The sequence below is a fragment of the Chelonoidis abingdonii genome, chromosome 8 (assembly GCF_003597395.2).
Source record: "Chelonoidis abingdonii isolate Lonesome George chromosome 8, CheloAbing_2.0, whole genome shotgun sequence".
NCBI classification, from domain to species: domain Eukaryota; kingdom Metazoa; phylum Chordata; order Testudines; family Testudinidae; genus Chelonoidis; species Chelonoidis abingdonii.
Window position 1 is genome coordinate 75,747,909 of NC_133776.1, and position 18,625 is coordinate 75,766,533.

Consider the following 18,625-nt stretch of genomic DNA (forward strand, 5'->3'; position numbering starts at 1 on the left):
GGGGTGTGTGTACTGGTCGTTTTGGGAGCCACATTGCCAGAGGTAAGCACCACTCCCCTGCCCCAGCCCACACCAATGTCCTCCCAGAGCCTGCACCCCTCACCCCCTCCCATACCCCAACCCCCTGCCTCAGCCCAGAGCAAGCACCCAGCACCTAAACTCCCACCCAGATCCCAACCCCTGTATCCCCTCCTGCACGCCAACCCCCTGCCCCAATCAAGATACCTCACTTTATTTTCATTTACTTCCCATTACTTATAACAAAGAAGGAGGATGAAGAAAAAAAGAATGAAAAACAGGGAGGGAGATAAGAGAGAATGTTTTTTTTCTTGGCTGGGTCCTGAGGCGGGGACCCCGAAAATGAAGCTATGCACAGGGCCCCACTAACTTTAAATCCACCACTGTCAAAACAGAACCACTCCCAACTAAATCACTGACCTGCCAAATCATATTTAAATCGAAGTAATTGTTTGGACTATTAAACCCTCCCAAAAACTGCATTTGAAAGTGACTAGCAATTTGTTTCAATCTGTGTAATTTAGGGCTTGTCTGCACTGCAATAGTTACCTCAATTTACTACAGCTGAGTTACTTAACTTGAGCCTCCCTAGCTAACGTGAGAGCAACCACACTGTGAAATAGCACCCAAGTATGGAGAGTGATTCGATTAGCAGATGATGAGTTGTGCTAACTGTGAAGCAAATCCACAGTCAAACCAGGGCTGCTCACTCAGCTGGCCCTGCAAGGGAGTTGAGGTGAGTCACCAATCAGGCACATGCAGCAACAACCCAGCCACACTGACTTACCTTTCCAACAGAGCCTGCAGTGACTCAGCCTTCAGCCATGTGGAAGCAACCTATCCCTGAGTCAAGATGGGTCAAATGACCCCCGGCTCCTCCCCAGGCTCAGGTATTTCCCCAACCCCCAGAGCTGCACATGAGTAAGATCACTACATGGCCAGGAAGCCTCCTGCTGCCTCGCAGTGCTACAGACTCTTGAGACTCTAAGCCCTGTTCCAACCTTGTCCTTCTCTGCCTCTGTCATGTTGCTGACCTGCTCCAGTCTTTCCTCTACTTCCTGACCCTCCTTGGACATGTGGACTCTGACTACCTGGCTTCAACTTTTGGCCTGTGTCTGGACCTTGGCTATGGTACTAACTTGGCTTGTCCCTGGACTATGACCACCTGACTTTAATCCCTGGCATGCACCTGGACTCAGCTATGGTACTGATTCTGGCTTGTTTACGGACTCTGATATCAGTTCTGACCCCGGAACTCAATTCCAGTGCCACTCTTGGCCCAGTTCCAACCCCACATCTAGCTTTGACCTCTGCTCCAACGACTACGCCTAACTACCAGAGGAGGCAGTGCCTGATGATATCTCAGATTTGTAGATTGTAGCTGCATCCTCACTGGATCTGAGTGTTGCAGCACTTGAGCTTCAACCCATACCCCTTTGGCAGGCCTGCTAGCTCATGCTTTAAACAAGGCAGAGATTTGAGTGTGTGTCTGTGTGGGGGGAGGAGGGGCGGGGTTGTTGAGGACAACTCTCAAGTTACACCTTGAGCTTACACTACAGTGAAAATAAGCCCTTAAAAACAGTCAAGTTACTTGTTTAAGTGAAAATTAGTAAAAGAAAAAAATAACGCCTAGACTCAGTTCTCGCAGGTTAAGTTTAAACCTAACATTAGTGTATCCGAGAGCAGATTTTCACAACTCTGAAAATAGGGGAGGGGAAGGAGTGGTTTGCAGTGGAGACACAAACAGGCATTATTAAAAGTGACACTGAGAGACTACTAGAAAAAATACAAGTGAGATGATAATTTGATGCATATACTAAACTCAAATAAAATTCCCTCCCCCCAACTTTACGTTGGTTAATTACCTTTAAGCCACCTCATTTGGCTGAAAAAGACTGGAATAGACACCCTTGAACACCAATTGCCCATTAGGTTAGTGAGGAGTTTTAAAATCTGTCCTCTCTTCTTCTTCTGGAGTAAAGGAAACATCTAAGTAGGGCAATTCATTATCACTCCTACTGACAGCACTAAATTAGATTTTCAAAGAATGATCTTTGACATTCTGTCTGAATCTGGAAAACCTGAAATTAAATCTAACTTTTAAAGTGGGTTTATGACAAAGGAAGTAGCACATATGCACTGAACTGTGTGTATCATGCATGGGATGGTTTGGGATTCCAAGAAGGTGCTTTATAAACCCTTTGAGCCCTGTGGAAGCCCTAAAGGTTATAATTACTCCTATGCCATGTGTAGCCTTTCCTTGTGAGTGGTGGGTTTGGCATGGATGCAGCTGATGTTTATCAGCCATGTTCTTAGCGTAATCAAGGATACCAAGGCACTGGTGACTCCGAAAGTATAAAATCCAAATGTATATCTTCTACATGTCAAAATGTGTCATTTCCACTTTAGTACTGGACCACCCCAGAAATAAGCATTGAAATAAATTATGCAAACATTTGATCTGCAATAATGGAAAAATGCTTTCAGTATAGAGGAGATATATCTGTGCCTACTGAGAGCAGGTGGCCAACTGCCCCAATATAAGTAACTTGTAGCAGTATAATTTAGTTCTAAATACTCAGCTGCCTCTGCACTGAACCACCTCTTCCCAAAAATAACTACAAATGTACAGAAAAGATCTGAGAAAGACGGAATGATTTTATTAACAATCAAGTATCTCTGACTGAATCATCACTCTTCTCATCTCTGTCACCAGCCTTAACACCTTTTACAATGTTTGTTTGGCTTTGCTGTCTGACAAAGCACATCCCAATAGACATTTTATTTCTGAGAAATCCATTTAAGGCACAGAATGAGCCTATTCAACTAGATTCATGGTGTAAACAAATGTTATAGTGATAACGGGAAATAAACACTTAACCCTTGTTAACGTCTAATAGGGTAGGATAATATCGTACATTACTTACTTCCACAATCAGTATTTATATGATACTATAGATAAAATGTCTTTTTAAATTACTTTTATGAACTTTGATGAAACCTATTATTATAGTGGACTCACTTATTTTTAATATGACAATTCTTCGTGGGAAAAATACTAAGAACACATAATTCAAGAAGGCTGAGGAGTCTAACTCACAGGTATACAGACACCAAGAAGAAAATGGTGAAAGTGCTCAGAATAAATGAGAGAGTTATCTACTAAGTGACTGACTTGATTGCCCAAAAGCAACCCCAAAAATATTTACTGTCGTGGGACCACAAAAGGCCCAGTGTTAAAGGGACTAAAACATACATATTTTTGTTTCCTTATTTTAACCCCAAAACAAAAATGTAAGAAGAGAAGATATTTCTATATGCTCCTTATACAGCTAAGCACGAGGCCTCATTCTACTAATGATAACTGCAACAACGGAACATTCACTGTATTGTTGTTTAAGTCACACACAATGTTGCAGACCAAGGGTACGTCCAGACTACCTGCTGTATCGCCGGGTAGCGATCAATTTATCGGGGATTGATGTACCGATCCCCGAACGCGCTCCCTATCGACTCCAGAACTCCACCAGAGTAAGTGGCGATAGCGGAGTTGAAGGGGGAGCCGTGGCCGTTGATCCCGCGCCGTGAGGACAGGAGGTAAGTAGGAATAAGATACATCGACTTCAGCTACGATATTCCCGTAGCTGAAGTTGCATATCTTACATCGACACCCTCCCTCCCAGTGTAGACCAGGCCCAAGAGACCTAAGCTTTGTGCTTTATTTGCATGGAGAAAACACAGACTTACTTCCATGCTGCACTAGTTTACAGCTTCAGAGGCTGCCATCAAAACATATAAACCTTCTCTTTGTAAACTCTGTCCCACCCATCTGTTTTTTTTACAAAAGCAGGTTACAGTAATAGAACAATCTCACTTTATAAAATGCACACCTGATTATTAGGTGCAGCAATTAAATGCTTCTTTCCATTTAAATTGCAACCCCTGACTGTATACAGTGTATAGAAACATACAAGGTTGTCGCAGTTTGAAGATTTCATATTACCTCTTTAATTGTGGACATTTAGCAGACAGCCTCTTATTATTAAGATACTGCTGACTTTCATTGACAATGTGGCCACAGGACAGGGCTAATAATTACTAGCACCAGTAGCAGCTTGTGGTTTTATATTACATTGAGGTAAATTACACTGGAATTAGAGTGGATTACTTTTATCAAATGGGGAATAAGCTGTTAATTAACTCCCTGCTGTAGCAATCTTTTTCTGAGCTTGCAACTATTATTAGCTCTAGATTAAACTGTTGAATTAATTTCCCACTTACTTACTATTTCAAGAGTTTTTAATTTACCTGGCAGCAGTTTTAATAGGAAATTGTATTAGTGAGCATAAATTGTTTTGGGGAAGGGTAAACAGTTTGTGATAATGTTTATTAAGTCATTTTGTTTGAGCAAAAATATAATTGCAGTTTTAATTAGTGCATGGTTGTCAGAGTATTAGGTTTGAGATTACGTTATGGGTTTCTGAGAAAACAATCGCCCAGGTAATCCCAGCATTTATAACTGATAGCAAATAAAAAAACCTGTGTCAATACTGCATTGACTTGTTTTTGTGTGTGTATGTATGTGCTAGGTTTTGGAAAGAAAAAGGAAAACATAATTCAAACTACCCTTTGTGCTATTAGTTGAAGGCTTACAGTTTGCATTTAATATAAGAAAACTGAGCGGATTTGAACAAATGTGTGAAAAAGCTCTCACTTTTCACATTTAAAAGATTAGGATCTTTCAACAGGGCAATAACCCAACCTACTTGCTTTAAATATATTGCATTTTCCAGCCGATAAGCAAGTAGTTGGGTGTAATGCTGAACCTGAGGGATTCCTTTAGGTCATAAAAGAAAAATGTAGGGAAAAACAATTCATCTACCATAACAAATTGCACAGACCATTACTTTGTTACTTATTTGCTGTATTTATGGCTGTTCGTTTACAGTAGCTTGCTGTTTTCAGATGTTTGCAAATCTTATGTGTTTCATAAGAGATAATTAATATCCTCTTGGACAGTAATGGATATTACTGTCCTGGATAAATAGATGGATTATTTTCTGCCTATAAGATATTATATGAATGAGAAATTTCAGATGGTTATTGCCAAGAAAAATTCAATGTTATCCCTTCTTATAAATGCAACTAAAACACTTATTAACATTGTGTACCTAGTTGGCATCTAAGTATGGGCAATCAATTCTACATTTGGACACTCAAATTGAATTTAGGATCCAGATTTTCAAAAGGTAGGCTCCTGGGCCCATATTCAGCACCTAAATAATTTTCAGAAGTGCTCACCTAATTTTCAGAAGTGCTGAGCATCCAGTCAACAGAAGCTGCTGAATGCTTGATACTTTTTTTAAAAAAATCAGGCCACATATTTAGGAGTACACTGTGAAACTAACTTCAGGCATCCATTTGAAAGTGCTGATCTAGGTGCCCAAATATCCTGTGTTTTTAAATTATTGTTACACAACATGCATATATTTCTGTAAAATTCACAAGGTACTTAAATACAGAAAGATATACCTTCCTGCCATCCAGAGTTTAGGAACTCCAAAGAGATCTGAGCCCATACGTGTAGATTGGTGTTCTTAATGTTTGTGGTTTAATTAGGCCACAAATTTACTCTCTTCAAATAACTAGGAATAACCAGCAATAAATTATACAGTGCAGGTCATCATTCTTTCCCAAATTGTTTCCACTTATTTAGGGGGCTTCTGTCAGCCAACCCCCTTTCCAACCTGTCCCAGTCAGCCTGTTGCTGGGACTCCACCCTCTCCGTTGAGGATTAAGGGGGAGCTAGGAAAAAAGGGGGGGGTATCTCCCTGAGGTTGCAGACATTCCTATAGAAGCCACTACCTCCTTTTTTTCCAGATTCTTTAGGGTATGCTTCCCCTAAATCAACTTTTTAACTCCTGTTTATCAGGAAACCATAACCCCTCCATGGTTCTGGACATTTGCCACATCTGCTACCTCCTAAGTTGTGACAATCTTGACCTAACCTCCTTACCTACCTCTCCTATCCACTGTGGGAGAAGTGAAAAAAATAACTCACCCTGCCTTGACCAATCTGGCAGTGACAGAATTTTTTTCCCCACCCCGAAAGAAAATGGAAGCGACCAGTGCAAGCCCACAGCAGACCATAAAACACAGTTCTACTCAGATCCTAAGGGTTTCATGTAGTTTAGTGATTCATGGCAAAGAGAATTCCCTCTAAAATGCAGAGGGTATATATGTACCCTTCCTTCTCCTCCCCTGCCCCACAGTATACATGGTGGGTCAGTGCCTCAACCTGACCCAGACATTTCCTATTCCGCCCCCCTTTGGCTCCTCTCAGTTAAGTCTGTCCCCCCCTTTCTTTCTCTCTCATAACTCAAATGCAGTAGGGATCCTTAAAGGAGCCCTGTCCTTTCTTTCCTGCTGCCCAGACAAAAAATTACTGCATTTAGTTGCAGTGAGAATATTTTAAGATTGGTCTCCTGTGGACAGGATCCCATGAGGTGTTGAGTGAACTGAAATTTCACTAAGTGAATGGGAGTTGAAAGTGCACAGCACCTCCCAGGATTAGGCTTCATGTATTCAACTACAGCACAGCCTTTAAACGTAAGCCACTTCACGGAACAGCTATTAATTTTGTAGTTATGCCTTCCACTGTTTAGTCACAGTCAGCATCCTCAAAGAGACATCAATAGAAAGTCCAAGGAGGCAACAGCACAAACTTCCTTCCCTCACAAACAAAGCAAAAAAATGTATTATTTTATATTGCGGCTTTTCTATCCTTTTTACTTGATGTCAGCGTTCACAGCAGTAAATATATAATAAACTGCGTAGGCAAATGTCAAAATCAGGCAGCTTCATTTCAGCATTTGATTATCCCAAAAAGTTGTTTATTGCCTCACATTGCTGCAAAGGGCCACCACAAACATTAACCTTAGGTAGATTTTTAAAATGTCTCAGTATAAAACCATATGTTCCCTAAAATCTACAGGAAATTGAATGTTTGATATACCCAAGCCAAATATATGTATATTAATTTAGTACTGAAATAGTGTTAAACATAAGATTGGATAATGGGGACTTGCTACCTGTAGACTTAGAAATCTTTTTACCATTTTGAAAATTGAGACCAGTCCAGTTTATGGCTTAGTAAGGTCTCATCTTGAGGCCAGGAATGTTAGATTCCAAGCTCGATGACTTTTAATCCTTTTGAACTCAGTATCATTAATAGTAATTACCTATTGCTATAAACAGTGATTTGGACTCTGTCTAATGTTTGTTATTGTCTATATTTATTTATTTCTTCCATCATTTATACATATAACATGATCTTTGGTTCCAAGAAAATCATGTACTTTGAAGACACAAAGATAGCAGAAGATAATTAATACCCATTCACAACATCTTCCAGCCATTAAAAATAATGGCTTACACATGGACGTAACCCACAGTCCTAAGCCTGTTATTTTTCTGGGGGTAGTAATTAACTTCTATTATATATTCCATTATTACCTTTTAAATGCAGTTTGTACTCTCCAGTTAATATTTTTGGTCACGTTATGATTTATGTTAAGCGCTACATTCTGGCTGCCCTGGCACATATACACCTCTACCCCAATATAACGCTGTCCTCAGGAGCCAAAAAATCTCTGACTGGGTTATAGGTGAAACCGCGTTATAACAAACTTGCCTTGATCCGCCGGAGTGCGCAGCCCCCCCGCCCTCCCTAGAACTACTTTACCGCGTTCTATCCAAATTAGTGTTATATCGGGTCATGTTATATAGGGGTAGAGGTGTACACATAAATAAAGGAAAGGCACAGAGAGCCCCTTTCCTCGTCACCAGAGCTCGCCCACCATTTACAAGGCGGATGAGACAGAATGGCTAGGTGTACTCTGCACTTGAGGCAATCTAGATTTAGAGGAGTGGAGGAAAGGACAGGGCCTTAGCACTCCTGTACATCAGCTGAAGGCTGGTGCTAAAGGAAACACTTTACACCTTTAAAAGAAGGTACAAAAGCTGCTTCTAAACAAGCTGCCCTAGCAGCATTCTGTCTCCTGCAGTACTCCACATGCACAGTCACTGATGAATATAACTTCCTATTCCCTATCCCACTTCAGTTCCTGCTGTAAAATACACAATACTAGTAACAGCAGCAGTATAAAAGCTATAACAGAGCTCTAACAATTAAGAAAATATGAGGTTTGAAGAATTTAGGCCTCAACGTAGCAGAGCACTTAAGCACATGCCTAGCTTTAAGCAAGTGAATGGTTTTAGTGACATTCAATGGCACAACTTATTTGCTCATAGGCAAGTATGTACAATACAACACAACAAGTTGCTTTGCTGAATTGGGCATTAGATGTTCATCATAAAATTACATTTGTGATTATTCCTTCAGTGATTGCTGTAAGAAAATATAGTTAACTCAAGGATTACAAATAATTTGAAATCCAACATTTTCAAATTTAGCTGCCTAAAGTTAGGCATACCTCCACCCTTAATTAAATGACCTGATTTTCTGAGGTGTTAAACAGAGCAATGAGTTCTGTGCTGATATCTCAAAAAGTCAAATCACCTATTTTACTGGCTAACCAGAGCCCCCCAAGTTTGAACATTTTGGCAACAGTCTGTATTTCAGTAATTTGATATTCTGTTTAATGAGTAGGTAGAAGTACTGCACAAACTGAGGAGCAGACCCTACACTTTGCATACCAGCTGAATACCAAGCTTTAAGGCCTGCCACGGCGGTTAACCTTAGGGATTCTGTATTGTGTTGGGAAATAAAATTTAGATAGAGATACCAGCAATAACGGCTATATTACTGAAATAAACATAGTAACTCTGAGAACTGCTACTGAACATTTGATGTTATTTGCTCCCCTACATCAGCACTATTTTTCCTGCCCTACATTATCTCAGTGAGGTGTGGTCAATGCTAAGCATCATCATTTGCTGTGAAAAAAAATTTGCAATCCACTTTTTTAAAATGCAAGCAAAAACATAAAAACATTCAATGGGAGTTTATTCAATTAATTTTAGTTTCCAATTTATAAAGATTTTACTATTCATGCAATGGAAAACGAGAATTAAAATGTGCCTGAATATGCAATGTGCTGACACCACGCTTAGTTTTACAGCTTTTTTAATACAAAAGTAATTTTAAAAATAATAGGCTTAAAAGAGTAAAAAACAAAAACTAATAGTTTTACTAAATTACCTTTTTATTACATGGTTTCAATTAGCATTTTTTCCTCTCAAAGATACAAATAACTATTTTCTCTGAAAGGAATTAGTTGATGATAGGAAAACTTCAACCAAATGATGGACTTAACCCCAATTGAAAGCATACGTCCACAGAATTTCCAAAATGGATTTGTTCTTGCAAATACTGCAAACATTAACAATTCTTACATGTGCACATGAGTTATTAGACATGCTTCTCGCATATGGTAATATATATTATTCTACTAAACTCATTAGTTATTACATTTAATAAATACAAAGCTAAGAATTACAAATAATAAAATGTTTTCCATATGAATGTGGTTTTCGGTTTCTTTGAAGTCATAAGAAAGATGCTGTGGTATTAGTCAAGGTATTATGCGATAGCATAAGGAAAATATTATACTACAGGTGCAGAAAAGATTTATCCCACATGTTTATCCCTACATCTGCTGTAAAAACAGTGAATTAATCTTTAGTTCCTTTGGGGTTTAAATCTCACAGGTCAAAAAGAAAATGGCTCAACTCTTAAATGATATGGCTCCATGTATTGTCAGAACCTTTTACGTCATCTACCAAAGATTCAGTGATACAATGTTTTCAACATTCATTTTCTAAAAATGAAGAAGCTTGAAGTAGGCAGATGAAAAAGTAAAGAAATATCCACAAGCAGAAAAAAAAGTGTTGCTCCTGCTAACATTACAACAGTGTGGTACCATAGTACAACTATATTGAAGGTATGTGTTAGCTCAAGTTTCCCATTGTAAAAAACTAGTTTTTGTTTTTCCAAGATTAACAAACCCATGGGAAAAAATGTGCCCTAATACAGTATATTGCATGTGAAATTTAGTATCTGCCTAAACTTTTACAGTGTATTTGTGTTTAAAAAAAATTGACAATTTAAAAATTTGTCTATAGAAGCACTTTTTAAATAACAATCACAAAAAAAAATTCTATTTAAGAAAATAAAAAATATTGCTAGTGATTTGTTCATACTGGAGCTGATGCATAGCAAATCATACATTAGATTAAATTAGTCTTTTTCAGTTCACAAATTGTCCTTAGGTAGCAGACAATTTTCTCAATTATGTTTGTTATTTGAAATTATTCACTAATAGTGAAATACACACAGGTAGCTTGCATAACTTAAGTCCAACATAAATGCTTCCGCTCGTCCTCTATACGAGGCTGAATTTCCCCCCAAATAATTTCTGCAGAATATTCTTGAACTCTGAATAGTCACAACTCTCAAATTCTGCTGACTAGATTTGAACAAACATATACCAGCTATTTTTTCTGTTCCCTGACTGGATGAGTATAACTTTTAGAATCAGGTTTCTTGTGTAAATATTTGCATTAGGAATTCCAAATGTCCTTTCAACAAACATTCTCTATTATTCATCCTATTTATTTATATTTAACCTAATATTCTGTGGCCTAAATATTATAAAACATATGTGAAATCATTCTATGTCATGTGACCCCTTATCCATACTGTGAACACAACATTGTTGAGTAGAATGATGGCACTTTAACATTCATTATACAATTTCTGTTTATGCCATTTCTCATACTGCTTTTTTAAGTTAAGCAGAAAACAATAATTCCAAAAAGTATACAGATTTTGTGATGTGCATACTTATTCAGTACAGGCTAGCTTGTGATCATAATACTCTCACAAACTGAAGGACACAGTCTTGAAAATTTACCAGATTGCCTAACTCATTGTTATTGTAATAGAAACTGCACACACATATAGGTGTTTATAAGCTAGAAATTAATATGTATAATGAAAAATAAATAGCATAATTACAGCAAATACACGATTGTTTTCTCTGGAGAATTTCACATGTACCACACCAATGGCAATACACATATTATACTATATACTATGCGATCAACAATATAACCACCACTGGACTGTGTTAGATTGGCCTTCGTGTTAACTTTCTCTCCGATACAAATCATGCTACATATTATAGTACTACACATTAAGGTAATAACAGTGCTACTGTCCAACTAATTTTGGCCCAAGAAAGTTATAGATCCAGGCTAGCTTGTTCAAGTTGTCATAGCTAGGAATTTGGAGGTGTAAGGGTGAATAAAATTAATGAAATCACATTGTAAAGCATATAAACATTTAGAGACCGATTTTAAATTAGTTTGGTGTACACACAAACTTTATATATAATACATAGCTAAATGCATATACAGAGCCATAGGCAGTGCTTAAAGTGTGTTGGGTCGCAACAGGCCACAGACCCAGGGAATAAAATTTCTAAAAAATGAGCTGGGTTACTGAGGCACAGAATTTTAGTACTGCAGGGAGGGGAATCCCTTTGAGCCTCTGCTTTCCCTGCTTGCCCACCTTCTGAGGAACAGCAGCCAGTCAGGCTCCTGCATGATGCAGGTAGAACTCTTTCACCATTCTCCCAGGAGGGGAGGGAGGGAGGAGCAGAAAGAGCCCAGCATCTCAAGGCAGCTCCGCAACATTCCCTCCCCACCCAACACCATGAGCAACAGGAGAGCAACTCTGTTTCTCCCCTATCCCACCCAGAAATATCTGTCCTTGCAATGGGAAGAGGAGATCCTGAAGCAGCTCACCCCAAACTTGAGAAGGGGGTGAAGAAGTTGCATTAGAAGTGGGGGAAACTGCAGAAGGCATGAGGAGAGGGGTATCTGGAGGGTTCAATAGATGTGGGGGCAGAATTAATTGGGGGTCAGGATTAACTTGGAGGTTGGGGAAGATTTAATTGCTAGGCAGAGGGACAGGCAGATGTGGAGGTGATGACAGACATCCTCCCACAACACACACACTTTTTTCAGGTTACTTTAAGCACTGCCCACAGGTATAGCTATACTGACAGAGATGGATAGACAGCATACGTCTTCCTAGTCATCTGTCTTGCAACTTGAAAAATGCAAGCCTCAAGGTTAAATAAGCAAAATTCTATACAGCTGTACAAAATAATAGTTAAACAAAGCTTATAACTAGAGCCAAATACAGTCATTGACATGAGATATAAATAGTAGTAAACACCTTGGATTTGAAGAGTCTTGAGCTTTGCAAACTTTATCTGGGTTTCATCAGGAAAAAACAAAGTTCTTAAATCTGGAAAAAAAACACACCGTTAAAAGCACTTATATGTTATTGATATAGAATTCCATCTGCTAACAATATAGCCCTTTAATTCTACATATAGAGATTGACCAGATATCACCAGTTTAAAAATCTCTAGAGAAGCTAATAAGTGGCAAAGGTATGTTTCCATTTGTTCATCTATATAAGTGTCTGAGGTTTTTTTGTCTCCATGAGGTGGTTCCCACAAGTGTTTAACACTGATGACTCTCCCAAAGTGGAAATCTCAAAAAGCTTCATTACTCACAAAAGCACATGTTCTCCAAAGGGCGATCACAGAGAAGAAGTGTCATCTGATTGCTTACCTCTTCAAAATGACAGCTGGGGATCAGTACAAGTAAGCAAGACTCACTGTGACTGGCAATCACAACGTGAAGCCAATATACTACAAACTTAGTACCAGCAGCGTTGTGTATGAGTCAGGTATGCTGTAAAATTTCAATGATGCCTTTAAATTCTAATGGTTTCAAGCTGCTGTAAACTTCTGCAGCAATCAAAAATAATCTGTCATGGGACTGAGGAGTATGAACATCATGTCATAGCCACTCTGCTGTTAGATTTATCGGAGGGTAAGGCCTGTCATTTTTGCACCAACTCACAGGAGAAAAAAGCAATCCCTATGAAGTTAATTTAATAATAGACTGGAAAGCAATGATTACTGTTTCATGTGCACTAGCTATTTGTAGCAATGATTGGCCTCATTCAGCAGGCTTCACTTGTCAGAGCTCTGGGATTAACAAGTGTTTAGTTGAAAACCTATTGGGAAACATCAAGAAGTGGTTTAATGAGGAACAAAAGTCTTCCACTTCTGGGTCACTGAAACCCTCCCCGCCTCTACCCCCACCTTTAAAGAGCTTGTTGGAAAAGACTTATTCTGGATATAAAACAAATGCTGTGGAATGGGAGTTTTAATGAATCTACACTATTATCAACACATTTTTCACAATAAAGGAGTTTGATCCGGCAATCCTTATTCAGGCAAAACTCCCAGGAAATTGAGCAGAGTTTTTGCCAAAGTGTGACTGCAGGATCAGGCCCACTGTAATTCAACAACATATGCAGCCCCTTCTGCTTATAGAGCACGTAACAAACAACAATTAACCATCTAATTCTCTGAACAGCCCAGTGAGGTAGTTAAAAATCAGTTTTATTAATCCCGTTTTATAGACAGGGAAGTTGAGAATAGCAAATCTTAAACTAAGAGCCACATCACACAGCGAGACAGTGGCACACCTGAGACTGAAACTCAAAAGATCTTTATTCCCAAGCCCATGCTCAGTCCACTAGACATGCAGCCTCCTGCTAAATGTCCTTAAACATTTCTCAATTCTGAAAACTACTTGGACAAAAGCTCTCCAGTCCCCAAGTTATTTATGTGCGGTTGTGTTAAAGAACCCTGGGAAAGCGTTTGCCTTTCAACTTTCAATAAGAGAAATCCAAACTAAATTGAGGGAAGGGGTGCTATTCTCCTTCACACATAGACTTGTAATTCACTTTAGAGCCGCAGGAATGACTTGTATGGACAAAAGACAACATAGCTCTTGTCAACAGGAAAATCAGAAGTTAATCCCCCTCATTGTATAACTCATTTTTCTTAGAAAAATTAAACTGCTCAGCATGGAATGGAGCAAAGCTGCCAAAAAAAGATTGTGTGTATGATGAGGAGCTGGCAACACGGAGAGGAAATTTAGGTACACCAGATCCCCCTCCTTTTCACACCCATGTTGCTGCCTCCATTCCCTCAGCAAGAAAATCACATGAACAGCAGGAAGCAGCTGAGAACAATAATCCGCATCGACTAAACCCTACATTTTTAAAAAAGTGAAATAGATAGTGCTACTCAAAGCAGCATTAACAGAGAGGTCACAAAGCACTAGCTAAGAGCAAATGGCAATGCTGCCACTGTTCTGATAGATCAGACAGAAGAGTGGAGAAGCAGTCCCTTTGTGGACCCAGTCAGAGCTTGAAGGGGTGGGGCTAATGTTTTGTGCCACTCCCCAGCAGACCGCTAAATCAGGCTGCATTCCCTCCTCTGGCCAAGCCTTTCCCCTCCCTCTTGGTCCTACACAGGGGCGGCTCCAGACATTTTGCCACCTCAAGCACGAAGGGTCCACTGGTCCTATGGCTTCGGCGGACCTCCCGCAGACGTGCCTGCAGGAGGTCCGCTGAAGCTGTGGGACCAGCGGACCCTCCACAGGCATGCCTGCGGGAGGTCCACCGAAATCGCGGGACCAGTGGACCCTCCGCAGGCAAGCTGCGAAGGCATCCTGCCTGCCGCCCTAGCGGTGACCGGCAGAGCGCCCCCCGCAGCTTGCCGCCCCAGGCGCGGGCTTGGAGTGCTGGTGCCTGGAGCCACCCCTGGTCCTACACAAAAGAAGAGATGCTACGTTGCGCCAGCAGATGAAATCCTTTGTCCTTTTTCAGTTACCCGTTCCTCTCTTACACCTTTTTACTGGCCACAAAAATTTCAGGTCATTTTTCAGTAAGGAACAAGGTATGCAATTCAAATTGTTAAATGTGACCAGCGGCATAATACTATCAGTACATTGGGAGCCCCGGATGCATTCTCTGATATTAAAAACAATGAAAGGAAGTTTTATGTTTTTAAACTATAACTAAAATACCCTTGTTAACTGTAACAGTATTCTTTAGCATCTTAATGTTTTGCAGACTATTAATGAAAAGAAAATTTAGAATTCATGATCAGTTATTTGCACTAGAAATCTAATCCTAAAAATTATGCTCATTCAGACATGTGACCTTATCTGTTCAATTAAATAAGAGCGTTTACTGGCACAGATAAAAGCAAGATAGCCAAAGCTATCTCAAACTTTAGCCAATAAAATACTGTGACTCCACTCAGTGCTTCTAAGTAAGTGAAACAATTATACAAATGCAGACCTGTTTCTTTAGCAGTGGCAATATCTGGCACTATAAAAAGTCAACATTGACCAGCAATGTCAATACATAGTATCAAGCTGCTAGGTGTTCAGAATCTAACACAGAAATCACCTGAGTCACTGTTAAACTAAGATTAATCTAGAGAACATGTCTTTTAGTGCAGAAAATGCTTGCTTAATTTTTAATCTGGGGTTTAGCACAGAAACTCAGTGGGCAATATTTGTATTTTACTTTAACTCCCTGTGGAAAGGGCAGAGTCACTTTGAAAAACATCACAAGCCTGACATATTCAAATTACACTGATTTTGGTAACTGCATTTGCACACAAAAGGATAACATCCTGGACTTGTTCTGCACCCAATAAGATTTACACACTACAATTTTTTAAGTTTAGAGCAAAAAATCCCAAATTTTAGTTGGATTCATTATATATATATGTATTGCAACGTGTAAAACTGTAGTAAGAAATTAACTACTCATGAGAAAAATCCTTTTTTTCTTGTGCATACCTTGAAAGTGATGCATGTAATTCCTTAACTGGTTTATGTTAGGAAGCATGTATAATTCCACCAATATATTGCACTGTTTATAATTACAATTCATGGCATCCCAAGAAAGCACTGCAGGAACAGCATTGATATTCCACAGAAGACAAATATTGATTGCACCAAATAGAGCATTTATAATGACAGGAATTCCACAAACAAACTGGCACATCTGACACATCCGAAAGCAAACCTTTGAGATGCCAAACAGAAGATGTGGAGCATGGAAGTCACATTTCTAGCTGTCAACCATCAAGAACGTACATGTGTGACATGTGATAACATCAGACAACACAGCTCACACATTTCTGTAAATGCCCTCTAATTTTCTTGGATGGGGAAGTGTAGCCTTAGCAAAAACACCCGAGAGCTCAATATCCACTTACCTGACTAATCAATTTGGCATTAAAAAAAGAAATAAATAGCAAATCTTAAAGCTGAATGCTCTTTTACTACCTTAAACTGGCTATCTGCATTATTGTCAATGATTTGTATTACAGCAGCACATAAAATATGGTACATGCTGTACATATAAAAAGGTGAAGATGCTGCCCCAAAGAGCTTACAATCTGAAAAACAGTCACAGATGAAGAGTAAGAGAAAGAGGTACAAGGATAAGAGTAAGCAGACAAGATGATAATAGGGCACATCTTGAGAGTTCCATCATGTCTTGATGATGATGATGACAATATATAGCTGGCTAGTTTTTTGTACTCATCAGAGTAGAACTGGATCTTGATAGGGATTTGAATACATAAAGGGTAAGACCATTCAAGGAAAGCATCTGATATATAGGAAGTGGCATGAAAGAAAGCACTGTTGTAGGAGAAGCAGACAAACAGGATGTTAAGGTTAGCATCATTGGCTGAGTAGAGAAGACAGGAGATCAGACAATATGAGACAAGGAGAGATAAGTAAGGAGAGGCAGAGTAATGCTGAGCCTTGAAAAAAAGGCGAGAAGCTTGATTGTGATTCAATGGAGAAACGAGACCAACTGGAAGGATTCAAAAAAAGGAGGTGATATGGTTATATTGATGGGTAGGGCCCTACCAAATTCACAGCCATGAAAAACGCATCATGGTCCATGACCTCTGGTCTCCCACGCCTACCCCTGTGAAATCTGGTCTTTTGCGTGCTTTTACCCTATTCTATATAGATTTCATGGCATTTCTCAAATTGGGGGTCCCGATCCAAAAGGGAGTTGCGGGAGGGTCACATGGTTATTTTAGGGGGAGTCACGGTATTGCCACCCATACTTCTGTACTACCTTCAGAACTGGGCAGATGGAGAGTGGCAGCTGTTGGCCAGGCACTCAGATCTGAAGGCAGCCCCCCCGCCAGCAGCAGCATAGAAGTAAGCGTGGCGATACCATACCATGCCACCCTTACTTCTGCACTGCTGCCCTCAGAGCTAGGTGTCCGGAGTGTGGCAGCTGTTGACTAAGGGCCCAGCTCTGCAGGCAACAGCGCAGAAGTAAGTGTGGCAGTAACATACGATGCCATCCTTACTTCTGCACTGCTGCTGGCGGCAGCTCTGCCTTCAGAGTTGGGCTCCCAGCCAGCAGCCACTGCTCCCCAGCTGTCCAGCTCTGCAGGCAGATGTAAGGGTAGAAGTACCATAGCCTCTCCCTATAAATCCTTGTGACCCCCCGCACCATACATACACAACTCCTTTTTAGTCAGAATCCTTACAATTTCACCACCACGAAATTTCAGATTTAAATAGCTGAAATAATGAAATTTACAATTTATAATATCCTATCCTATGACCATAAAATTCACCAAAATGGACTATGAATTTGGTATGGCCCTATTGATGGGCAAAGAAGCCAATCTCAGTGTTAGTTCCTATGTACAATGCTTGCCTAAAATTTGTCTGGGTACACAAATTTTCATCAGCGCTGGGACTTTTGGTCAAACAGCACCCTTGCTGGGCAAAAGACAGATATAACAAGCAATTTCCCCCTCACATAAGCTAGTGAGGGGAAAAAATCATCTGTAACTCTAGATGATGGCTCCTAGTTACAAGCAAAGCTCCAGACCAGGAAGACTGACCTAAATCCTGATAACATGTCTACAATGCTTAACAGGTTTTTACATAGGGATGGTCAAGCCTGGCAGCAAAAAAACTTTCAGCAATCTGAAGTTGGCAAATAGCTGCCATTTACAAAACAACAAATGAATGTCATCTAGGTTTTTATAAAGCGTATATTATTCTGACCTATTTCAAATAGACATCCAAGATTTTATCATAACAGTTTTTAAGGGCCAAATCTGCACGTATAAACACCAAAAACTAACCGATGGCAGAACCCTCCAAAATGTCACTGGAAGATGGCACTACCTTTTTAGGACAATGGTGCTTAAATGATGCAGAACACAAAGGTCAATGAATCTACTGCATTTTCCATACATCACATACAGGGATTCTGTTAAGAGCCTGCTAGAGCTAGCAGAAGCTGGTCCCATGCCACCAGCAAAGATGCATCCATCCTGTTAACAGTGTGAACCTTCCCACTCCTTTCTAAGACTCTGCGCCTTTGAGACTTATGCCTTTGATTTGCATAAGTCATATTCTGACTCTGAGTACTGAATCAGCAGGAGTGGAAGTTTCTTTCAATTTCTCCCTGACCACATCTCTTGTTTCTGTATCTTTACATGAAATGAAATAAATGAAATGAAAGATACTAATATATCTTAATCTTTTTGTATGGGACAATATAACACTGTGTACCTAGAGGCAGAAAAGAAATGTAGGGCTGCCATATGGACAGAATTATATACTGGTGTGATAC

General features: G+C 39.7%; 1 protein-coding gene across 3 annotated transcripts in view; it reads right to left on the bottom strand.

The window, feature by feature from the left end:
• The window catches only part of DACH2 (dachshund family transcription factor 2), a 526,494-nt gene that overhangs the window by 186,690 nt on the left and 321,179 nt on the right, over positions 1 to 18,625 (bottom strand). For 2 of the 3 annotated variants that reach the window (XM_075068738.1, XM_075068736.1), the window contains exon 3: positions 12,287 to 12,358. The exons of the other annotated variant lie outside the window; for it this stretch is intronic. In XM_075068738.1, coding sequence (XP_074924839.1) covers positions 12,287 to 12,358 — 72 coding nt within the window. The remainder of the gene's footprint in view (positions 1 to 12,286; positions 12,359 to 18,625) is intronic. 3 annotated transcript variants of the gene reach the window in all.